Source organism: Brachyistius frenatus, unplaced genomic scaffold, assembly GCF_029030835.1.
Source record: "Brachyistius frenatus isolate BFR_SWC_R1_liver_20210118 unplaced genomic scaffold, ASM2903083v1 Contig_105, whole genome shotgun sequence".
NCBI classification, from domain to species: Eukaryota; Metazoa; Chordata; class Actinopteri; family Embiotocidae; genus Brachyistius; species Brachyistius frenatus.
In genome coordinates this window covers 194,470-219,000 of record NW_027210704.1, presented here as the reverse complement: position 1 = coordinate 219,000, position 24,531 = coordinate 194,470, and the positions used below count along the sequence as shown (strand labels likewise).

General features: G+C 39.9%; 1 protein-coding gene across 5 annotated transcripts in view; it reads left to right on the top strand.

Annotated features, from left to right (window-relative positions):
• tenm3 (teneurin transmembrane protein 3) overlaps positions 1 to 24,531 on the top strand; it is a 340,668-nt gene that overhangs the window by 221,370 nt on the left and 94,767 nt on the right. For 3 of the 5 annotated variants that reach the window (XM_069712012.1, XM_069712013.1, XM_069712014.1), the window contains 9 exons: positions 2,455 to 2,574; positions 5,421 to 5,504; positions 6,286 to 6,410; positions 9,230 to 9,485; positions 10,463 to 10,564; positions 11,155 to 11,349; positions 14,176 to 14,376; positions 18,098 to 18,283; positions 20,418 to 20,444. In XM_069712012.1, coding sequence (XP_069568113.1) covers positions 2,455 to 2,574; positions 5,421 to 5,504; positions 6,286 to 6,410; positions 9,230 to 9,485; positions 10,463 to 10,564; positions 11,155 to 11,349; positions 14,176 to 14,376; positions 18,098 to 18,283; positions 20,418 to 20,444 — 1,296 coding nt within the window. The remainder of the gene's footprint in view (positions 1 to 2,454; positions 2,575 to 5,420; positions 5,505 to 6,285; positions 6,411 to 9,229; positions 9,486 to 10,462; positions 10,565 to 11,154; positions 11,350 to 14,175; positions 14,377 to 18,097; positions 18,284 to 20,417; positions 20,445 to 24,531) is intronic. The other 2 variants (XM_069712016.1, XM_069712015.1) reach the window with 1 other exon arrangement.

Genomic DNA, 24,531 nt, shown 5'->3' with positions numbered 1-24,531 from the left:
AACGCTTTTGAACGATATCCAGCCCTAAGGGGGAGCTGTAATCATTTTTAAAAACGGGGATAACTGCTCACATTTTCAGATGATCTCCCTAAAGAAACATTGGGTCGCTCACAAATGTACATGTCCTGCTTCTCTCTCACCTCACAACACTGTCCAGTCATAGCATTAAGTGGGTCTGAATGTGAGATTTCAGTTTTGAAAAAACTACTCCAATGAAAGCTGATCGAATATTAAGAAAAGTCTGCACACAAGGGGGTACATGAACTTCTTTCAGCTGTTTGTAAAGCTCAGTCACTTTTCTCTTTGTGGAGGACACTGATGCTGATGTTGTACAAACAGAAAGCAAGGCATTATTCCTGTGACCAGATCATCTAAGTTTAGTGCTGCACAACATGAATCTATTCTAAAATGTTCATAAAAGGGTGACTATAGCAATATTTAATGGGCTGATTGCCATAACATTTACATCTCACATTCATGAAGATATTCATGATCCCATCATATTTTAAAACCCTTTTAATGTCTAATTGTGCAGTTGTATCTCCTTCAGGTCAAACCAAATAATTAAATCTAGACTTCTCTTTTGTGATGCTCCTCTGGATGTCTCATGTTGTTGATTGTTTTTTGTTTTTTTCCTTTTCTGTAAACGCGACTCAAAAAACATTTCCGCAGCAGCTACACTGTATTTGCAAAACCGTTCCACCTTACATTACTGTTATAACTCCTGAAAGCTATTTCTTACTTACGTTGTTTGAGAGATGGCAGAGGAACACATATCTCTGTGTTGCACTTTGGGCATTTTTCCTCAGGACAGAAACAAAAAGAATTGACCTGATCACATTTGTTTGAGGTATTGAGATATATGTACTGCTTTATAGGTCCGCTGCTTTCCTACGTGAGACCGAGCTTGGGACACGAGCCAGGGCTCAATCTGGCCACGTCCGGATTTCAATAGATACAGTCTTGTTGGGTCAATCCTCTACTCTCAGGTCTGTAGGTCAATATGTCAAACAGCTGAGTGGATCCAAGTGCGACCAGCTCTGATCACATGGTGCATCCTAATCAAGTAAAACTGAGTAAAAACTTTGAAGTGCAGTAAAAACGTGGATTGGATTTTTTTTGTGCACCGTGTTGATCTTTTCTCTCAGTTTGAGTTCATTGTATTCAATTATAACTATCCTGCTGTCTGACTGTATTGAGGTTCCCTTTGGATTTTTTTCTTAAAAACTAATAGAGCATGTAAATTTCAGGTTTGGATGCATTTTCAGTCATGGGATGCATTGATAGTAATCTGTAGAAATCAGGTTTTGGTTGACAGTTATGTTGAATGAATAGCACTGCAGAATGAGACTAGAAATAGAGCATCGTTCGTTCTGTGTAATATCGATACGTAAACCCAGACAACACACAGTATTAAACTGCAGTGTGTAATTCGTTTATATTGACTCAGCAAAGCAGAAAAACAAATTCCCCCTCTGCTGCTTTATTTTGTAAAATGCCTCATCAGCTCGGCAGTTCTTCATCAGACATGCAGCATAATTCAGCAGACACCATGCAGTAGGAGGGAATGCAAGTATGAGATGAATAGAAATGAGCTTCACGAGTCGGGACTTTTTTTTCCTGTTTGGAGGATAATATTTTGACTGTTTTTTAATTGATTTATTTTTTACCTGTCGACATGTTAATTGAGATGGAAGGAGAAGGACAGGGCAAGAGCAAGGGATTTACAAGCCAAAGGGCCCTTGCATTCACACACACATGCACACGCACACACACACACACACACACACACACATGGAGAGAGAGAGAGAACATGTAGGTGGTAGAGGTGACTGCTGTATAGCGTTATATCAGATAAGCTGCCGGAAGCTTCCTGTGATGATACACACTCCATTCTATATCATGATATCATGGCATGCTATACGTGTGTGTGTGTGTGTGTGTGTGTGTGTGTGTGTGTGTGTGTGTGTGTGTGTGTGTGTGTGTGTGTGTGTGTGTGTGTGTGTGTGTGTGTGTGTGTGTGTGTGTGTGTGTGTGCAGAGCATTATAGATGTTATTCACGATCAGAAAAACCCATTGCCAGTGTACTGCAGTTAAGGCAACCACACAGACAGGCAGACAGATCTTCATACTTTATATTCACTCCCCTCCTCATTTGTTTATGACATACATAGATGAATATTTTTATCTTTGTCTTTTTTATTGTTTTATTACACAATCTTTCTTTCTTCCTTGTCCTTCCATCACTTCTTCTCATTTATTGTCTTTTTTTCCCCTCCCTTTCACATATTTCTCCAACCCTCCCTCTGTCACTATTCCTTTTTTGTTTTGCATTATCTTTTCTTGGTCTTTCTCTTCACTTCAATTCATTTTATTACCCGATACTCCATTTTGCATTCCGCTGTATAAACCCTGTTCTTGCTCCTCTTTTTCTATCTCCCCTCCTCTCTGCAGCTATGCACCTGTTCGGTTTAAACTGGCAGCTTCAGGAGAGTGAGGGATACGGTGCATTTGAGAACGGAGGAGGGGGAAGAGATACAACACCCAACACCTTCATGGTGTCTACAGACAACGGTGAGTTCATATTTAAAAACAAAAAAATGTTGTCCTTCCTTCTGACATGAAAAGCAATAACGGCAACGAGAAAAGTTGGCGAGAAGGTGCTCCAGTTAAAGTTTCTCTGCTCAGACCAGAGAGGGTGGTGATGCAGAAAGGAGAAAGCCATTTGGCTTCAAACTGAAATTTAAGTCACTCGAGGTGGCTGAATTTTTTTTTTTGCTGAAATGTGACATATTTTTATAACAATGCAGCAGACAATCTGTTTTCTATGTAAATTGTAATTGCAATGTATGCAAGTACCACTGCAGTGAGGAGTTCATTTTTCCTGAAAAATGTTCAGTTTCACACAGAAAGATTCACAACTGCAAAATTTAGAGGCACAGAACATTTTACAAATGCTGTATGACGTGTATTTTAAAAACCTAAACAGAGTGATATTATGTGTCTTTGAATGTAAATCAGATTTCATCATAACAGACTTTTACATTATAACCTGCGGTGTTTACCTGAAAACACAACTGAGAGTCGGAGGTTGATGTTTCTGATGGATGAAAAAAACCACAAGTTTGTATTCAGCCATTTTCAGCTTCTGACGTTTTGTATTATCGGTTTGACGTTTGACTTTGCTTCATACCAAACACACAAACGTTAGCTGTGTCTGACGGGGGTTATGAGTCACAACGTATTTAATGAACCCAGATGATTCTGACAATGGGGAGTGCGTCTGTGGCTTTAGTTTCATGATGCATTAAGAAATAAAGCTGTAGTGCACAATGTACAAGCAGTGACATTAGAATGAATGTCCAAAAGGTAAAAAACAAAACAAAACCAAAGACAACTGAAAGCACAGATCTTCATACACTGTTCATAAATATTGTCCTCGGTGTCATTGATGTTGTGGACCTCTACTTCCTGAACTTCCTGTACCTTCACATAATGAAAAATCCTCATAAAGATAATGAAGCTAATCTTGCTCCACTTACATGTGATGAATAGAAGTATCGACACAGCCTATGCGAAATAATGTTTAGCATTATTTCTTCAAAATTCTAAATTAGGATGTCGTTTAACATCAGTATCTCTGTACATGTTTCTCTTTTGGGATTCTTCTGCTACAGCCCAGCGTTCTCACCTTAAACCAGCTTCAAGTTAGTGTGCCATCCATCCATCATCTATACCCACTTTATCCTGAACAGGGTCGTGGGGGTGGAGCCTGTCCCAGCTGACTTTGGGCCAACAGAGAGACAGAAACAGACACGCTCGCTTGCATTCACACATACAGGCAATTTAGAATCACCAATGAAGAAGCATGTTTTTTTAATGGTGGGCGGAAGCCGGATTGTGCAAACTGCACACAGAAAGGCCAACGCCCCAGCCGACGCTCGAACCCAGAACCTTTTTTGCTTTGAGGCGACAGTGCTGACTTACTTTACACAACTAATAAGTATACTAAAGGTGCCACGGTATCAGTAACAGTAACGAGAACCTATATTATACTGGATTGTGTACCATTGCAGAAATCAATCCACAAATACACAAACAGAGGGCCCCACGGCACAGAACCTTTGACTCTAAGGTGAGGAAGTGCAGACCGTTTCTTGTTTTAATGCCTAAGCCTCCATGCAGTACAGTGTGTGTTGTAAATCCACATACAGTATGTGACTGATGTAGAGCATGTGGTGCTTTGCTTGCTTTGAGGACAGCTTCACAGATTAGCAGCACTGAAATGGAAACCATACCTCAATTAAAGCTCGGCTGGCTGGTTAAAGCTGACCGCCCTCTGTCAATCACACCTTTTGTTAAACCAAACATTAGCATCTCGTCTTTGTCTTTTCTTTTTCTACCTGTCACTCTCTTTCAGTTTAATATATCCATAATTTTCTCATTGAACTCTTGTTTTTTTTCTTCCTTTCTTTCCTTTGTCTCTTCTCTTCACAAACACAAAGCAGAGCTGGATGGAACAGAGAGGTGGCAAGCTAAATATTGGAGGAGCAGGATGTTTACTGGAAGTTTTTGAATCTTAGCTTGAAACAATAACAAGGGAAAAGAAACGCATAATGTCTCTCTTCGTTTTACAAATAAAGAAGCTTCAACTGCTCAACATTAAATGTTTGGAGCCTTATGGAATTATAGCAGGTTAGCTATCTGCTTTCTTATCTGCTCAGGATCAGATAATAAAGAAGGTAGAAAGTAGAGGTGGGAGAAAGTTGGTTCTCACACTCTTGCATAGTGTTAGCCCTCGATTGCTTTTTCAGATGTTGGAAACAGAATGCTCTGCTCCTGTTATGACATGGGTGTAAGAGTTAGGTATTCTATTACAGGCCCATTAACTTCAGTCGACTGGAGAGAAAGAGAGAGAGGTCAGGAGTGTGGGTCGGTTACGTTAAGAAATAAACGATACACGTGTGTCTCATATTAGTGTAATGAATGTGTGTAATGTCCCTCCCTCCCTTCCTGCCTCCCTCCCTCCAGAATGCAAAGGTAACCAGGAAGGGACTTATAAACCAGCACTTTGAACATGTGCAATTCACGAGAGCATGTGTTCAGATGTGCCCTTCATACATGTCAAAGAACATCAGAACCATTTTTTTTAGTGAGACTCAGGTCTCAGTTCAGATGTTTAGTTACACAATACAGAACTTGAATGATCTTATTCAGAAACGTGATCATCAGATCTGCTTTACAAACAGAAAAACCATGCCCGGTGATTTTTTTTTCTGCAGATGTCAGCACTTTGGAAGAGCTACAACTCTCTCTCTTTTTTTTGCATTAAATTATATTTTCACCATTGCGGAGATACTATTACAAGTGAATTATTGATGTTTCCCAGAATTCCCATTAATCAGTTTTTCTCTCTGCAGGTAAAATGTTTCTTCTAGAGAACAACACCATAGACACAGGAGAGGTGGACGTGGGGAGACGAGCCATACAAGAGGTTCCACCAGGTGAGTTACACACACATACACACACACACACACGTGCACACAGGTGATGTCATGCTACAGCACCCTGCCACTATGATCTACTTCTTTTTTTTCCACAAAGTTGATCTGGTGGTATGTATAGTCCTGATGGTGTTCTCAGGATGTAGTGCTGTGGTATTATGTTGTGATATAATCACGTGTTGCTGTTTTTTGTCCAACCAATTTTCACAGTATCAGTGAACGTAGACCAGATAACAAAAACGAGTCTCCATGTTCAATGCGGGAATTTAATGTGAGGCTGCCACTCAGATGAAGAACGTGAAATTAAAATGAAGATATGCTGCGCTATGAAACTGTACATTCTGTAAATTAAGTAATTACTTATAAATAGTTTTGTTCTATATTATTTACAATATTTTTTTAACATCTCACAAAAGGAGTTTTGAAAGATTAAATATTTTGCTATGTGCAAAAGAATTCCTTCTGATGTTTAAAGTATGCCACTTAATAATGAATCAACTTCATCAGCAGCAGTTCCAGGAGATAAAAATAAGTGGCAAATCAATAATAAATGTCAACACTAAACACTGATGGTTTTTAAAAGAAAAATGTAAAATAATGATGTAATATTTCAAATATGTGTTTGAAATGTGAGTATAGGGAAATCCACTATGTTTTTGTGTTGCAGTGTAACCATATTTCTGTGTTGTGTACAGAGGCAGAAATCCTGAACGTGACTCGGGTAGTATTCGAATATTTAAATCACTGATTGATTCTTGCTGCTTGTTGTTCTTTAATTAAGGTGTGTTCTGGAGGTCCCAGCTATACATCGACCAACCACAGTTCTTGAAGTTCAACATCTCAGTCCAGAGGGATGCTCTTGTTGGGGTGTATGGACGCAAAGGCCTACCGCCCTCGCACACACAGGTTGGTCACGCAAACACACGCATGTCTATTCACACACGTGGTTGAATGTCGATACGGCTCAAGCAAGTCACAACGGAGTTTAGACTTTTAATCAGACCCAGTTTGAGTCCCCTAAATAATCTGATGCTTATTCAAATGTTGGTCTCAGTTTGAGTAGGTGCCTGAGTTGAATGAATATCCACAGTGCATAAGCATAAGTTAAATAAGATGCCAAATTAAAATCAAGTCTTGTGTGTGGATATCATAAGACAAGCAGCACAATCTGATATCTAATAACATGAAATGCGACTCATCTATAAAGGCAGTCACTGGTTTCACAGTGAGAGGCCTGGGTGAGCATCTCTCACACACACGACAGTCATTAACTAAGGCTTCAATAGTAAATACCAACAGTTTCATATCCATCAGTGATACAGTCCAAAAGAACAAAAAAAACGCTTCTCTCCTCGCCATCCTAACATTTAAACTGAACAGGCATGTGTTTCTTTCTGTTTATGTCCTGTCATGTTTGAATGAAACTGTAAGGAACATTAATGTCAAGGACACTGACCAACTACTATCACTTTAAAAGACAGACGAAGACAGCCATGTTATATTACAAGTGTGAAAGGGAATTAATCAACTTTAAACCACGTGATGATACAAAGAAAACCAGAAGTGAGTCAGAGAGAAATCCAGTGAAACAAATGCCGTAAAAAAAACTGACTGTAATATGTGCCATGATCCTGAAATAGGATGTCAGATGAGACAAAGAACATTATGATACAGGAAAGAAGCAGGCACAGTTGATCACAGTATCTTGGTAACCACCTGAGTCTACAGCTGAGGATGGAATTTAAACAACACAAACTTCATCAGAATCTAAAATGATGCTTTCCTCCTTATGTCAGAATGAAATCTTATTGAATCGAATCAATGGCTACTCCATGATTTGAGGTCTCAAATATAGCCTTTATTGAAAGCCTGTCCTTGACTTTTCTCCGGCTTTTCTACTTTAAACAAATACCAGACAGGCTGAAAAAAGTCTGCCTCCCAAAATGTCAAAATCTCTTTGGCAACTTTGCAAGTGTGTCGAGGTCAAGTGCTTTATGGATTTATAGTTCATAATGAAGCAGATAAGCTTCTTACAAAACTAAACTACTTCTTTAATGACTACACTTACATCTCTGTGTGGTGAATCATGTCCTCTATCAAGGGACTAATCCACTTATCTGTACAAGACAGCTTCATACAATGCCACCACTATCACAGCTCGGTGGCAGCACTTTAGATAATAGACAAGTGAGTGTGTGTGTCCTTGTCATACCCTAATCCATTCAGGTTTCCCATTAGTTGTTTTTACCCTGTTTTTTCAGTCTTATCTCTGGTGTGGAACAATTCTGAGAAAATAGAATGTGGGTGTATGTGTTACAGCTGTATGAGGAAAAATGAAGCAAACTGTGTTCATTTAGGTTTGTAATTAGGAAATTCAAAATGTTCTTCAAACAGGTCGATTAGTTAACAGGTCAACATGAACCATAAAGTCGAGGACTAATAATGTGAAATTTGCTCTTAGGGTCGCACCACAGAAAAGGTCAGGGGTCCTCAGGTGGCACTGCATTAAAAACAGACACAATTCTGTCATGAAAATCATAGTCTGGGCAAAGAAACACTTCCGAAAAACAATGTCTGTGAACCGTGAACTGTTTAAAACTGGGCCCGAGCTCATTTAAGATGGACCGAGGTGAAGTGGAAAACTGTCGTGTGGTCTGATGAATAAAAATTTGAGATTATTTTTGGAAATTATGGACTCTGCATCATCTGGGCTAAAAGGGAGAGGGACCACCCAGCTTGTTCTCAGCGCTCAGTTAAAAAGCCAGCATCTGTGATGGTATGAGGGTGAATTCGTGCACATGGCATGGGTCACTTGCACATCTGGGAAGGCACCATTAATGCTGAACGATATATACAGGTTTTGGAGCAACATGTGCTGACAGCCAGACAACGTCTCTTTCAGGGAAGTCTTGCGTTTTTCAGAAAAACAATGTCAAACTGCATTCAGTGCATATTACAACAGCATGGCTCTGTAATAAAGAGTCTGGGTGCTAAACTGGCCTCCCTGAAGTCCAGACCCGTCACTCATTTAAAACATTTCATCATGAAATGAGGAACAGCTGAATAACTTCATTAGATAAGAATGGGACAACATTTCTCTTTCAAAACCTCGACTAAATGTCCCCACTGTGGGATTAATAAAGTCTAAATCTAAATCATCTAATCTAAAATTAACTGGTCTCCTCAGCTGCCAAATCTTTACAGTGTGTTGTTAAAAGAAGAAATGATGCAAAACATAAAAACATGCCCCTGTCCCAACTTATTTGTCATCAAATTCAAAATAAGTATATATTTTATTATAAAACAATAAAATGTATCGGTTTCAACATTTGATATATTGCCTTTGCAGTTAAATATGGGTTTACCTGATTTGCAAATCATTGAATACTGGTTTTATTTCCATTTTACACGGGGTTCTACATTTTCAGCCATCATTTATTACTATACAGTATATATAGAAATATATAATTGATATATTATTTCATGTTATGGACCAAAGTGTTTCATGTGTTGCACTGATTAGACATTTGGACTGATCAACACTGCTCTGTTTACACCTTAAGTCTGGCTAAATAAAAAAATAAAAAATTACATATTTTTTTATATAATACTAATTAAAATGCTAGTTAGGTTTGGTATCTTCTGTTGAATGTTCTAGTTGTAAGTTGTATGTTCTAGTTGTAAGTATTATATATTCAAAGATCTTGTGTATTTTTCTGTTCCAGTATGACTTTGTGGAGCTGCTCGACGGTAGTCGCCTCATATCCAAAGACAAACGGGCCCTCAGTGATGCTGACTCAGTACACGCACACCCAGGTGGCTCTTACGAGGAGGAGTCCGGGGGAGGGTCCAGACATGCACGCTCGGTAAACGTGCACGAGGCTGGCTTCATCCAGTACCTGGACACGGGAATCTGGCATCTGGCATTTTACAACGACGGACGCAACACAGAACAAGTCTCATACAATACCATCATCATCGGTGAGACACAGCAGGATGCGTGTTTGGAACAGTGAACATGTGTCTGAATTACTCCTGATTTATTGTAAGAGTGTGTCCGTGCACTTGCATTTCAATCCATTCAACATCATTAAATGTGGCTACACCAAGAGAACATGCATGATACAAGCATGCATGAAATCAAATAAAAAACGAGAATTTTTATCATCATATTATTTCAAAAATGTTCAAAGCACTGCAGGTATTGAGGCTTGTAACAATCGACAACATCACAGATAATATTTGTCTTTCAGAAATCAAGGTTCAGAGTGAAATCTCTGCAGTAATAATCATTTAATCCTGCACTTGAAATCAGATAGCAGCAGAGAAGTGAAGCATTTGACCATGTTGGTCATGATTTTTTTTCACTCTTATTGACCAAATTAATTTGGTTGCTCTCGACTTCATGACATTCGCACTTTGTAGCTCAAGTAACTGCAATTATTGCTGATAAGCTTCGTGGGGAGCACATTAACTAGAGCAGATGTGATTTTCAATACATGGCAACCAACATGTGGGTGGGTGTGTGTGCGTGCATGCTTGTGCTTGTGCGTGTGCAGGGGATGGCCACTTAGGTACAGCAGAGAGCCAACATTGGTGTGTGAGAAACAGAGAGACACAGTGGGGTAATTGGATGTTAGAGTGTGTTGATTGGACTGACTGGCTGTAACTACGGCAACCACAGAGGAGTGATCTCTCAGTGTGTGTATGTACGCGTGTGTGTTTTTTCAAAAGATAAAGTTGTAAATCTCTTCTACCCAATTAATATGCACCCATAAACAGCTTCTCTCTCTCTCTCTCGCTCCTTCTCTCCCTCCCTCTCTCTCTCTCTCTCTCTCTCTCTCTCTCTCTCTCTCTCTCTCTCACACACACACACACACACACACACACACACACACACACACACACACACACACACACACACACACACACACACACTTTCTCTCTCTCGAAATCAGAGTCGATTATGGAGTGTCCTCAGAATTGTCATGGAAACGGTGATTGTCTCTCAGGAATATGCCACTGTTTCCCAGGATTTCTGGGGCCTGACTGCTCTCGAGGTAAACACACACACACACACACACACACACACACACACACACACACACACACACACACACACACACACACACACACACACACACACACACACACACACACTGTGCCACCCATAGAGAGGCAGTAATTGTTCCAGGGTTGTTATCCCAGCAGTGAGTGTGACCTGCACACTATGAGGGCCGCGCTGTGCTGCTGTTCAGTCTCTCCCTCTTCACCGTCAGTGTGTTCCTTTGATGAAAGCTTTATCAAAGGGACACACTGACCTGTGAGTGATCTGCTACTTTGCATAGGCTAGGACTGTTCTGATACCAGGTTCAGGTTCAACCAAGCAAAACACACAAAAATGTGTCTGTTCACACCTTAAGGAAACAAATTTCCAAATTTAGATGCAAGAGATGTTGGCAAAGGTAACATTAAATATTGGATCTAGTGTTTAAAGTTTAAATAGCATTTCATTGAATATGAATCCACATAATTAGCTGTTTGCACAGTGCAGACACAACAGACTTAATCTTGGGGTTGTAACTGATGTAATTGCGGTATAAAGCCAGTATCTCCAACTGATGTGTCTTCCTGCATGTTCCGGACCCAGCCGCCTGTCCGGTGTTGTGCAGCGGTAACGGCCAGTACTCCCGTGGTCGCTGCCAGTGCCACAGCGGGTGGAAAGGCACCGAGTGCGACGTTCCAGCCAATCAGTGCATCGACATCCACTGCGGAGGACATGGTATCTGCATCATAGGCGCCTGCATCTGCAATACTGGTTATAAGGGCGATAACTGTGAGGAAGGTAAGAACAACGTTTCCAAAGAGTAAGGACATGTCATGTTGGTGGCAGTAGTTCTCAGTAGGTCTCGATACTTTGAAATATCCTCTAAAGCACTTCAGAAATGCTTAATTAACCCTTTGATGCATTAAAAATCACACCAGAATGTATGATTCTAGTAGTCTCTGCAACATATGTCTGCATTCAAACAGTCTTGTTAATATTCATTAGTGGTTTCTAGTGGAACAATTTTAAACTTGAGGGAAATCACAACTAGATTAAATTTGAGTGGGTGGGGGGAATATCAATGGCAATACCGCTTATCGGTACCAATACTTATTGTTATCGTATCGTTGGTACAAAACATAAAATAAAGACATAACATAAAGATGAGACGAGATTCAATGATTTTTTTTTTATCATTGCTTTTTTGGGCTGTAATAATTTAAATTGCTTCTTGAGTTTCCTGTGTAAGTGAGGAACACGGATGGATGTTGTTAAGGTTTTAATGATACCACCTGTTGATTCAATGCTGTAATGACCCTCTAATTGGTTCTTTTGGGGTTTTTAAGAGAAAGAAAACACCACATTATGTTCTGCATATAAATTTACATTTTTGAGTGGCAAACTTCAGCAGCATTATTTTAAACTGTTTTTTTCCCTTTGAGTTTTGGTTTTAGTTAGTGACTGAGAATGTTCTGGAAGATTTCAGATCAAGCACATAACAGTGGAGGATGGAAGTCATTCTATACATTTTACAAACTAATAATCCCACTGACCTGCATGGATCAGTTAAAATCAGGCTTGCCGACAGGAAGCTTATTAAGATTGCATTACAGCTACATGGTACATTAATATACTTTAATCTGACAACAAATTACATCCATGGTTACTGTCCAACTGCTGACAGGTCATTGGCTAAAACAAGCTGTACACTATACTCATTGAATCTGAATGAATCAATACTAATCTGCTATCCACTGGTCGGACACAAAAATACCTCCGCAGGCATCCGAAGAGAGGGTGACACTCATTTCTATACAAATACACACATTAATCTCAACCAGGTGTGTATAAAGGCAGTGTGTACATTGCTGTGTATACGTACGCACTCATACAAATATGTAAATACATACCACTGGGGACAGTAACCAGATTAGTTTCAGATTGGTCGAATCCTCGGCTGCACTAATCGTCTGTGGGTGAGTGTATGAGACAGAAGGAGAGAGTGAGAGGGAATCTGCTCAACAGTGCCTGTGTGTGTGTGTGTGTGTGTGTGTGTGTGTGTGTGTGTGTGTGTGTGTGTGTGTGTGTGTGTGTGTGTGTGTGTGCGTGCGTGCGTGCGTGCGTGCGTGCGTGCGTGCGTGCGTGTGTGTGTGTTAATCCCATTTACGGCTGCTGAATCTGCAAATTTATGTCAAAAATGTCATGTAGGATTTCTAACAAAAATATCATAACCAAATGAAATATAATGTTAATATGTCTGCGCAAGAAAAACAATAATCAAAGGAATGCATTACTGAGTGGCAGAAAACGAAATCTAAAATACACTCTGCTGTCTGAAGATGCTGGTTTGGTGGTTCACCATTTCAGGTACCGTTTGAATTTACCCATCAGCCACTCAGACTCCTTCAGTTGAAGCTTTACTCAGCCAATCAGTGAGTCTCAGCTGACCACATATTTAAATTGAGGGGTTGTTAAAATCAGTTCTAAGCAGATTCTGGAGCTGCTGTGTTTCTACAGCTCAGACGGGACAAACCCAACCTTGGCTCTACAGAGGGCCCATTATCGTTTTTCGCCACTTTTCACAAGCCACTGTAGATTCTCTGGCAGATTTGCAAAGGGAGGCCGAGGAGCAGCATTCAGTTCACCTCTTGATGCCCCTTATTAACATATCTGCTAATGGCTGCCTTACTGTTCCTGTACATGATGTAGCAGCTGAGGCTCAGTGGCCCCAGCTCTTCTCAGCAGCACAACGCTACAGTTAGCTTCCACTTTGCAGCTTCCAATCAGGCAGTAAAAACATTTGTTGTTGTTGTTTCTTTTTCCACTCACTTTTTGGTTCTTCAAAACCAACTTTCAAATTGGTGTGATCTTTATTGTATTTCTGAAAACAAAACAATTGTATTTTCACAGTTTTTTCCACCAAGACAGCAATTCAGAATTGTTTGATGTACAAAAGGATAAATTGTTGTGAAAAGATATTATTAGGATTAATATAAGATGTGTCTGCAGAGCCTTAATACAGTAGACCTGTCAGTCATTCCTGTACCTATGACGGTGAGCAGGGTGGGACAGCCACCTGTGATTGGCCAGGAGCTAAGGGGGGGATGGGTCCTGTTCTGCTTGCTTGTTGTGAGAGTAGTTTAAGTGTGTGTGTGACGAAGACATGCTGTATAGAGCTACCGGTAAGAATTAGCTGTAATATTGGCGTTGGCTACGGCCCACAGTAGCCTGTGTATTGTTCCAAATAAAGTTCCAGAAAACCGAGTACCGTCTGGTGGCTTCCTTAAGCAGGGACTCTATATTATTATTGAAGTTCAAAAGATAGGTTTTGAGTGTAAATTTGTGAACTCAATAGGATGAACCATATTGGTAGATTTAGCTCTTGGCCTGAAAGCATGTCTACTCATATTATCAGCCTTTCACAGTTGTGTTACTAAGTCATTATATATCAATTTTGTGTAAGATTGTTGAGCCCACTTTTATTAAGTTCTTGGCTTGGACTTGACTCGGTTTTGGAAATGCTCAAATAGAGTGATCTGGACGACAGTTCAGAGCTTAATCCACTGTGTACTGTCTATTATGTATTGTTCAGTACATGACTTTCCTCTCTTCATGTGTCTCCAGTGGACTGCATTGACCCCAGTTGTTCGGCTCATGGGGTTTGTATTCATGGCGAGTGTCACTGTCAGCCCGGCTGGGGCGGAGCCAACTGTGAGATTGCCAAAGCCATGTGTCCGGACCAGTGCTCAGGCCACGGCACCTACAACGCAGAGACCAGCACCTGCGCCTGCGACCAGAACTGGACCGGGCCCGACTGCTCTTTAGGTGCGTTTAATTCTTCAACTTTCCTTTCCATTTGATTCCTGTCAGATTTGCTTTCAGAATCTATACAAAGAATAAAGTTTGTTTCCATGGCATGTGTAAACGAAGCATCTCACAGTGCCATTAAGAGAGAATAAAGAAGAGCAGGATCAGCATAAACTGAAAACAAAAAAGCAATTACTGAGCAGAACATAATTAAAATGAGTGGTACAGATGTGACCCCCTAGGAGGAGACATCATGGATGGAATACAGCTTGTAAAACAACTAATAAGACATAAGGTACAAACCTGTACCTGTAACCATAATTCTGAGGAGTGATTTAAAGGATAATTAGGGTGCTTATTTTCACAGTGTAATGTTTTCTTCTGGAGAGTGATTACCTTGATGGCATAAACATGTTCACATTTACAAGTTTGAAACAGGAAACTGCCTGATGATGTCACACTACAACTTGTGAGACCTTTACAAGTTCCGTGAGAGCGAGAGGCTAAACCACATTGAGACTTCAGTAAAATCAGTAACCTCTCCAAACCAACTTATAATGAAGAAACTAATGAAGAAAAAAACAGAAGTATTATGGTCTCAAGTGTGCTAAACACCATGCAGCTACAGGTGCTGTGCTGGCAGAGCGCATCGGAACCACGACATATTTTTTTCTCCAAGTGAGGAAATAAAATGTTTACACTTCTCTTGATTCATTTACATTTTTATCATCATTATCTCTAAAGTGTAAGTCAGACAAAGAGAGCAATTTAAAAAAATGAAGTGGTCAAAGTGGTTATATTGACATTTGAGGTTTATTGATTGACTCACATCAACTTGAAGCCTCGTTTGGATCCTCTACTGTTTGCCCTGTTAAAGTTACTGCATTACACTGAAGTACAATTTCAACTTGTCCTGTATCTATTTCAAAATGAAATTCCTCTCATTTTTTTAGCATGCAGAAATCCTTTATTTCTTAACAATTTTGTTTTATTGTAAAACATCTGCAGGAATCTGTTGTGACTGAAATCTGCCAATCTCAATTTAGATGAGTATTCCCGGAAAAAAAAAATTCAAATATCAGGATTCTCTTGTTTACGTTATCAAAATTAAAGCATTTAAAATATCTTTGACAACATCACACAACCTTAGCAAGTTAACAGTGAATGTGCCTGTGTCGTTCCTGCGGTGGTGTGTGTCAGGTGCTGGTTTATAGCAGCTGCAAACAGAAGATCCTAATGATAAAAAGGGTCAGAGAGCAGCAGTCTAGACAACATGAAAAAAACAACACAAATACGCTTTAAAATTGTATATTAACTAAATAAAATGGTTCATTTTCAAAAAAAAGAAAATCCACTTCCACCATGTGTCTCGGAAAATGTTCAGTTAAAAAGGGACTTTTGTATTTGTTCCTCAACTGTTCTTTCAGCGTCATAAAATTCTGCTACTGTAATTAATGTCATTATACAACCTGCTGGTAAGAGCAAATACACTGTGAAGGTTGCATTTAAAAAAAAAAAATCTAAATATGAAACAAGCACGCTAAATGTTATCTGCAAAATTTTCTTTGCAATATGCATTTAGTTCAGTTTAGGGAAAAGTCATCATCCAGCCAACGTCTCTTCATTAATAAATGTTATATGTCCCAAAGTAGTAAAAACAATGCAAGACAGTAGATTCTAGTCCGACCCAAATGACCCAAGTTTGTCATATTTCTGATTTAATGCCACAACCAACAGTACAACAGCATTTCACTTCCACAGTTTACAGGATATGACTATTGCATGATTCATATGGCTGTTCTTCTGCTCTGGATGAGGTTTGATTTGGTATTTGTTTAAGGTCAGAGAAAGATTGTGGTTATAGGAAACCAAAATTTACTGTCAGTTGGAGTTTGGAAGCAAACGCCTCAGTTGTCACAGTCTCGTGCTCTGTCGACCCTTTCATCCACCACCTCCTCATCCCCAAAAAGGTTTTCAGTGATACAGTAAAGTCCAGAAGAAGTGGAGTGTAATCTTTTTGTTTATTGCTGAGGACTTTTTTGTTATTTTCTGGTGTGTTGAAAAAGAGAGACATAAACAGAGAAAGTGACAGCACTGATACAGAAATGAAGGTGAGACAGAGAAACTGGAGGAGGATGGCAGATCAGTAACAGATGGCTTGACATACAAACAAAGACGAGAGGGTGTGTGTGTCTGTGTGTGTGTGTGTGTGTGTGTGTGTGTGTGTGTGTGTGTGTGTGTGTGTGTGTGTGTGTGTGTGTGTGTGTGTGTGTGTGTGTGTGTGTGTGTGTGTGTGTGTGTGTGTGTGTGTGTGTTCTCACTTCTGTTTGTGTTGCCTCAGGCTGTTACACTGAGTATTGTATTGTCAAAATCATCAAACACAAAGCCAATTAAGTATTGTCTCTTTTTAAAACACACACACACACACACACACACACACACACACACACACACACACACACACACACACACACACACACACACACACACACACACACACACACACACATAGAAACAGTGAGGCATAAATGAGAAAATGAGATAACTATAACTAAATGTGTAACACCAACCCTACCTAAACCTAATTTTCACCTTAAACCTAAAAAACAAGTGTTAAATTTCAAACAGTCCCTCTTTCCATACACACAAACACACACTGGTCGCTCAGACACAGAGTTCAGTCCAGGACACAGATGCAAGTGAAGGAGGGGCAGACTTGAAGGAAGAAATTAATTTATTTTCCATCTATTTTTCATCAGCTTGTCTGGACATGGGCTTTGTGATTTAGAAGAGAAGCACCTGATCCAGGATTGTTCTCCTACACTGCTCTCCATTTAGCTCTTTATTTCAGTTCATAGTGAATGTTGCATGACCTCAATATTACAGAATCACTGTTATTGATACATCAATAGTAAGTGATAATGGCACAAACAGTTGTGGATACTTAGATTCATCACTCAGTCGCTGCTGCCACCTCCTTTCTTTCCAATTCAAACACAAAAAAGGAAGTCAGTTGCGAGCTGATCAACTTGCCGCCAAGAGAACTACAGAAGCTGAGTTTTAAATTTGTTTTAATGGTATTGAAGCTCCCTTAATTACCCACCTCTTAAGCAGCCCTGACAGAAATTATGATTTAAAGATACTGTATATAAAAAAAAAAATAGCCCTGAGGCAGCTATAATGTCTGGTTTAATAACATATATTTAGGATATTAGTTTGGCGAAACTTCAAACATGTCCAATTGCCAACTATGTCCATAATTTCAGGAAGCTCCCTTTGCCTGACAAAATAAGAATAGGTGGTTGACAATACTATATATTAGTAGTGGATGTAGCCAGTAGGGCCTGCTACCACCAACACTAACACCATAGCAAGTACAGCAGTAACTAACTATAAAGGTGATCTACTTTAAATCACTTTTGTACAACCAAAGCATGCTTTTTTTTCTTGTGGAAATGGAAGTGTACATTCATCTATTTTCTGTGCTCATCAGGGACACTGGTTAGATTAATCTGTGCACTGATATGACAGTGCGGACTAATTAAGGCAATATGATGATACACCTTTCACCCACAAAGGCTTTACTTATATTTCCAGTCCGTTCAGTACATTGAGTGCACATTTGCTAAAATGCACTATTGATGTTCTACAATCAAAGAAAATGCACAGAAGATATTGCAGTTGGCTTTGTGTTTTCTCGTTCACGTATATTGATATTTTCTCATTGTGTCTCTGACAGAGGTGTGTGAGGTGGACTGTGGCAATCACGGTGTGTGTTATGGTGGAGTGTGTCGCTGCGAGGAAGGCTGGACTGGAGGTGTATGCGACCAGAAGGCCTGCCACCCGCTCTGCAACAAGAACGGAGTGTGTAAGGAGGGCAAGTGTGAGTGTGACCAGGGATGGACAGGGGAGCACTGCAACATCGGTGAGTGGATCTCTCTCACACACACACACACACACACACACACACACACACACACACACACACACACACACACAACACACACACACACAACAGAAAAAAAGTGCAGAAAGGAAACAAGACATGCATAATTATCATGACTTGACGTTCATTATGCACAAACATGAAAAAAATATGGACGTGCATTCCACCGAGAAGAAAGCTTCATTTTCTAGCACTTTTTACCTTTAGCCAGGTTGCACTGAAAAGATGACAAAGTTGGACTCTTATCCATCATGACTTCACGGTTTACTTACAGTACAAATGATAATGACATTTAGAGAAAGAGAGAAGCACACCGTGAAACAGAGGCACACAGCCTTCAAGAAACTGGAGAAAAGCTCAGACGTCGGGGAGCTCCTCTTTAGTATTTGGGACCTTATGGAACCCATGACAGATATATCACAGTCTTTTTGTCTTCATGCCTGCTGCCAGGGTAAGATTAGAGGAAAATGATGCTGCCAATTATGTGGACATCCAATGCTATGACAGGCACAAATGAGATATGGGCTGTAAAAGGCAGAGCTGCCCTTTTAGAATGAATTAAGGATTCCCACCATGCTAGAGATGCTATCATTAACTTTGCTTTATTCCCCGGGGTTTGCCCAATAAGCCGCATCAGTTACCAAACACTGTAAAATGTTATCTGGTCATTTCTGTCTATAATCAATCCCAGTGGGATTGATCTACAGTGAAGTGCTGTGGAGAACTTTCATACTCTTTAGATATATAAACTCTTCAGACTGTCCGATAGCATCAGGGAAGTGTTTGATCTGCCCCAAATACACTCTGCAGTATGACAACAAACCCAAACATGTAGTCGTGTTCAGTCCTGCAGCAGATGGCGTGGAGACAGGTGACTTTCCTACAGTACCGTAAACTGCTTTAGTTTCAAGATTTTTCTAGATATTAGTGCCCTTGTTGTTGCGATGGAATTGAGAAAAGTAAAATCTCACTCTAGGAAATACTTGGTACGATTAACACGCGTTTGGAGTTCAGCTGTTGAATATAAAGTCAACCACTCAGTCTTCACCAGTACTGGCTGTCTACTCTCTGACTGTGTTCCACAGGCAGCCAGGTTTATGGAATTATACAAAATGCTTCACAGATCATAGAAGAAGTGTGAGAGAGGTGATAATGCTCAGGAGATCTGGCATTCATCAACAACACCTTTTCACTTCAACAAACTTTAGCCTTAAGAGTGACTGTCATGACATTTAACATATAAGACCGAAACACTGAACAGAAGCTCCCTCTCAGAGTGTGCTTGGGATCAACAGCATGGACACTGAGATGGCATTTTAATAGTCAGCTGTTGTGTTGTCATAGTTTAACAGTGAAGCAGATTAGTTGTGGGGCCTTTGTGGGAGCTTCAGCCTGCCATCGAACCCTTCACTTAAACAGCCATTTGTTGTCAAACAGACAGACAGCTACAGTATCGCTGGGAAAGGGCTCCAAATTGGCTTCAGTTATTGTCACTTAGACACACACACACACACACACACACACACACTGACACACAGGGAGGAGGATGCCGACAACAGTGAGATGAGGAGAAATCCATTTGGAGCGCTTAGCCAACAAACAGCTTGTTTGTAGAGACGGATTGTATGGCTGGGGGAAAGGCTTCATTCCCGCTCACTCTCCTCTTCGTCAACTCTCCACCATCACATTTACATCTCGTGTTAGAGTCTGCTGGAAACTGTGACCTCACAATAATTTCCATATTCAGTAATTGGCTGTTTTTTAAAAAAATATATTTCAATGTGGAAGCAGCCTAGCTTATGTAATATACTGGGATTTCTCCTAAAGCAGAGTGTCCCAAGTATTTAACAGGAATACAACAGCTATAAAATAGGAACTGTTATCGGCCGGATCCTGGACTTTGACAATTCACTGGCCATGCTTTGATTTGTCTCCAATGAATGTGATGATGAATTATACAGGTCTTTCTCCCTTACTTCCCTTTCCGTGTTTGACTGAACCTCTTTGTGTCTAATTTAATTTTCTACCTCTTACTCTGCAGCCTGTGTTCTGGACTAAATGCACTCTCTCTATCTATATTTTTTTTCTGTCTTTTCTCCTTCCTTCTTTAAAGCTCACAATCCGGACGTTAGAGTAAAAGGTACTGTACTCTTTTCTGGCCTTCTCATCACTAGCTTTTTCTCTTCCTCCCTTCATCTGTTGCTTTTTTCTTCATGTGCTCTGGAGCTACAGCTGTTTCAACAATAGGTTATTTAATGTACTTATTTTTTTGTTTATTTGTTACGTTTTGGATATCTGGATTTCTTTTTTTTTTCTTCACATCCTCTCATATCATTTTGCCAGCTCTGAAGACATTTCAGGATTTTGATATGGTCCTTAGTCAAATGTACAAAGCCTTTGTTTTATTTTGCCAGGAAGAACATTTGGCTGTTTTAAGATAAAACACAACTAAAACTGTGTAAGAGGATTTTGAACTTTTAACGTATTTTTCAGTTTGTCATCCACTTGTTCCTCAGAAGTAGCTTACATTTTTTTGTTGTATCTCTGTCCTCAACTTGATGCCAATTTAATCCTCCTGAATATTCTTGAAACTCGCCTGACCATAGCCGCAGCAGGTTGATCGTTTTAGTTACAAAACATACAGTTGTGACATTGATAACTCTAATGTTTGTCTACAAGTGCTGGTGTCACTCCAGTGAACATTTCTGAGCAGGGTAGTGATCCAGTTTCATTTCAGCTGTCATACTGTAATGAATTTTGAAGCTGGATTACAAAAACATGGAACATTAAGCACTAAAAAAGGTCTCCCAGGAACATATTAGACTGTTATTGTTGTACTTATTCCCCTTGTACATACTGTATGTTGGATATTGTAATATTTGACGTTCTCGCCGACTCTGGACAGTCTGATCAAGATATAGTTTTACTTTGTGGAGACGAGCGCTGTACAAACAGACCGACATAACATTCACAGTCTCTGATGCAGACCATGAAATTGTTGCTTCGCTGTGGGCAGAGTTTTCTGGAAGCTGTTTCCCTCCCTGTCCTTGTTATGTCTCGCTGCACAGTCAAACGGTGACGTAGGTGGGAATGGGTTTAAGCAACCATAATCTGACTCACACAGGCAGCTTTTGTGCTAAAGATGTCAGTCATACATTATTTTCCACAGGACATTTGTATAATTACAAGTGTTTGCACAATTGCAAAGCAAACGCTCGTTGCACTGTGATGGTATTACATCATTTCAGCTGATTTTAAGCCTCCTTCTGTGCAGCGTGGGAATATTCTAGATAAGGAGCTCAAGTATACTTTCTCAAAGGCTATGCAGTGTTGGGCAAAATTTGTCATTATTAGGTTTTATAAGGCCTTTCTTTGTATATTTACTTAATGCAGTGGCTGTATATTTACTGAATGCGGCAGCGGTCGATCATCAGTTGGTGAAGGTTATTTGTAGCTGTAACTGCTGAAAGACTAACACCTGATTTACGTTCATCTAAGTTTCATATTTTAAATTGGATATAATATCTGAAGTGTATGCTTTCTGAAGGGCTTTTCTCAGCTGACATCTCTGTTAGCTGTCGAGGCAAAGAAACAGTTTGGGACAGCAGGCGAAGCCTGAAAGCTGCGGGTTACACCGGCGAGCAGCAACCACCACAGCTGAGCAAGATAAACTGAGCGATACGTCAGTCAACTGAACGCGTCTCCAAACACCTCACGAGCTCGAGGAACCACTACAGTGAGTGTTCCCTCGGGCTCCTTACCGTAAGTGTGGGGGACTGGGAGACAAAAAGGTCAGTTATTCTGACGAGGGCCTCAGCCAGAGATTTAGGATCATTGATTCCATGAGCTCCCTACAATATAAACTCTGACAAAAAGTTTACATCAGATCTTTTCGCAAAATCCAGATTAAGTTCATTTCTGAAGGATTTCTTCCTCAAATTTCTTGACATTGCTACACAGGTGGTTAAGATTTTTGTAGTTGTGGCAAATACACTTTACTATAAGTGATATATCATGCACGTTTCCAGGTCTACATTTTGATCAATCTTTCCAGAATTCACAGTTGGAAAAAATTCTCTCTCTTTCTATTTTTGTAGCACCTCAGACTGACACATCATTTTGGCCTCAAAAGTGGCTGTTGAAGAAGAAAAAAAAGCTCCTTTTCTTTTTCAGCCAATCTGATGAGCCACCTCTGATCTGATTGGGCAGCTGCCCCTCGGCACACCGGAGCACCAGGCTGTGCTGGGATTGTGGTGGAGCAGCCCAATCATGTTACTGCAACATGCACGTTCATCATGTGATCCTCAGAAAGTTTTTTTTACCACACACAATTTACTGAGAGAAAATGTTAAACAAATTAAACATTCAAAATTATTTGTTTTATCATCAATATTTGATCCATTTGGTCCAATAATAATTAAAAAAATTCCCCTCGGGGATTAATAAAGTATATACCTACCTACCTACCTAATAATGTTTAGAAAATCAAGAACAGCTGTAGGATCATTGGATTTTGTCTCAGTCATGTGTGCAGGGAGCCAACAGGAAGTCATACCATACGATGAATGCAGTTACAAAAACGTTAACCTATAGGATCATTACATTTGAGCCCTGTGTTTCTGTATTCAATAACATCCTCATCTATTGTTCATTATTGGAACTGCAGGCAGGATGCAGGTTCAACCTCAGCTGTGGTGGTGGCTGCCTGATCTTTTAGAAGGCTTGTTTGCACTACGCCTGACATTGTGCCAATAGAAACCCTTCCTACCTCTCTCCAACTTCTTTTTGAAAGCAACTGTATTAAATACATGAAAATGATTTTACATTAACTCAAAAGGTTGCAATCTTTGATGATAGGGACAATTGTTGTTTGAGAATCTTTCCCTCATTAGTTTAAAAAAAAAAAACATGAGTTGGAAACTTTTTTTACTCTCATTTTTTTTATCTGCTGCCTTTGCTTCCTTCTTTCTTGTGAAACATAAAATATGTGAATGAAGACAAATGAAAGAACTGTTCATTTTTGCACTGTTAAGGTTCTGTGTCTCTATACTATTGCACTCCCGTGATCCCAGTTCTTCCTTCCTTTCCTCCTCTTCCTCTGGCTGCCATCTTCATCTATCCATCACAGACAGTATATTTGGCAGTGCTGCTTTTGTTTCGATTTACTTTTTTTCCCTAATTTTCCTCCCTCTCTCCCTCGTGCCCTCTCCTATTCTCAGGATATAAAGGTAATTCATGCCAAAGACTTAATAAAGGCTTTACTGTCCCAAAATACAATCACTTCACACTTTTACTTCTCATTCATTCCATTTCTTTCCAGTTTTCGTCTTTTACTTTTTTTTTTGTTCACACTCTGTCTTTCAGTCTTTCTCAACACTTGGTGTTTCTGTTCTTTTGGTATTGTCATATTGTGTTCTACAGTTGTTGTTTTTTTTAAATTTGTCTTTGTTTTTTCTGGTTACATCATTCCTTTCGCTATTTTTAATTCTCACACACAAAACACAGACGACACAGATGAAGATGCACACAAGAACACGCACACACAACTGGAAAAGCACGCATACACACAGTCATAAACCAAAGGTGTGTGATTCCTGTTTTGTCTTGCATCCACAAGCCTGATATATATATATATCTGTTGATTCGGTCAGCTGCTGTTCTTCTGTCTTCTGTCTGGACTCTCCTGTCTCTCCGTTTCCCCTCCTCCCTCCATCTTTACCTCTGTTTCTTGTTCTTGTCTCTGCAGCTGGGCTTTGCTTGGTATTGATACTCACTGTTTATGGATCAGTCTATCTGATTACCAGCCTCACTGTATATTCTGTGATCGAAGGAATGCCAAAACAGAGGCATAAAGTATAGCCTTTGGAGGCATGCAGTCCGAAACCACCCTGTCCTCCCTATACTTTTTGCGCTGTCTATCTGTCTACCTGTTGTGTTTTCACATGGATTTCCACCTGTGATTTTATTTATCTCACTGATTTGAAGAACAAGACCAAAGGAATCAATATTTCTAAAGCAAAAAACAAAACAAAAAGCTTCATTTTGAAGAGAAGTCTTAATCTTTGTCTGCTCTCTGGGTGTTGAACTTCCCTCAGATTTGGTTCGATTTCACTTGGACAGATAAACTTTAAAATTTCAAACATCCCTGCAATGTTTTAACTTTTCAACTTATTTCTATTTTTTGGTTTGTTTGTTTGTATTCCCTGTTTCTCTTCATAATATAATGC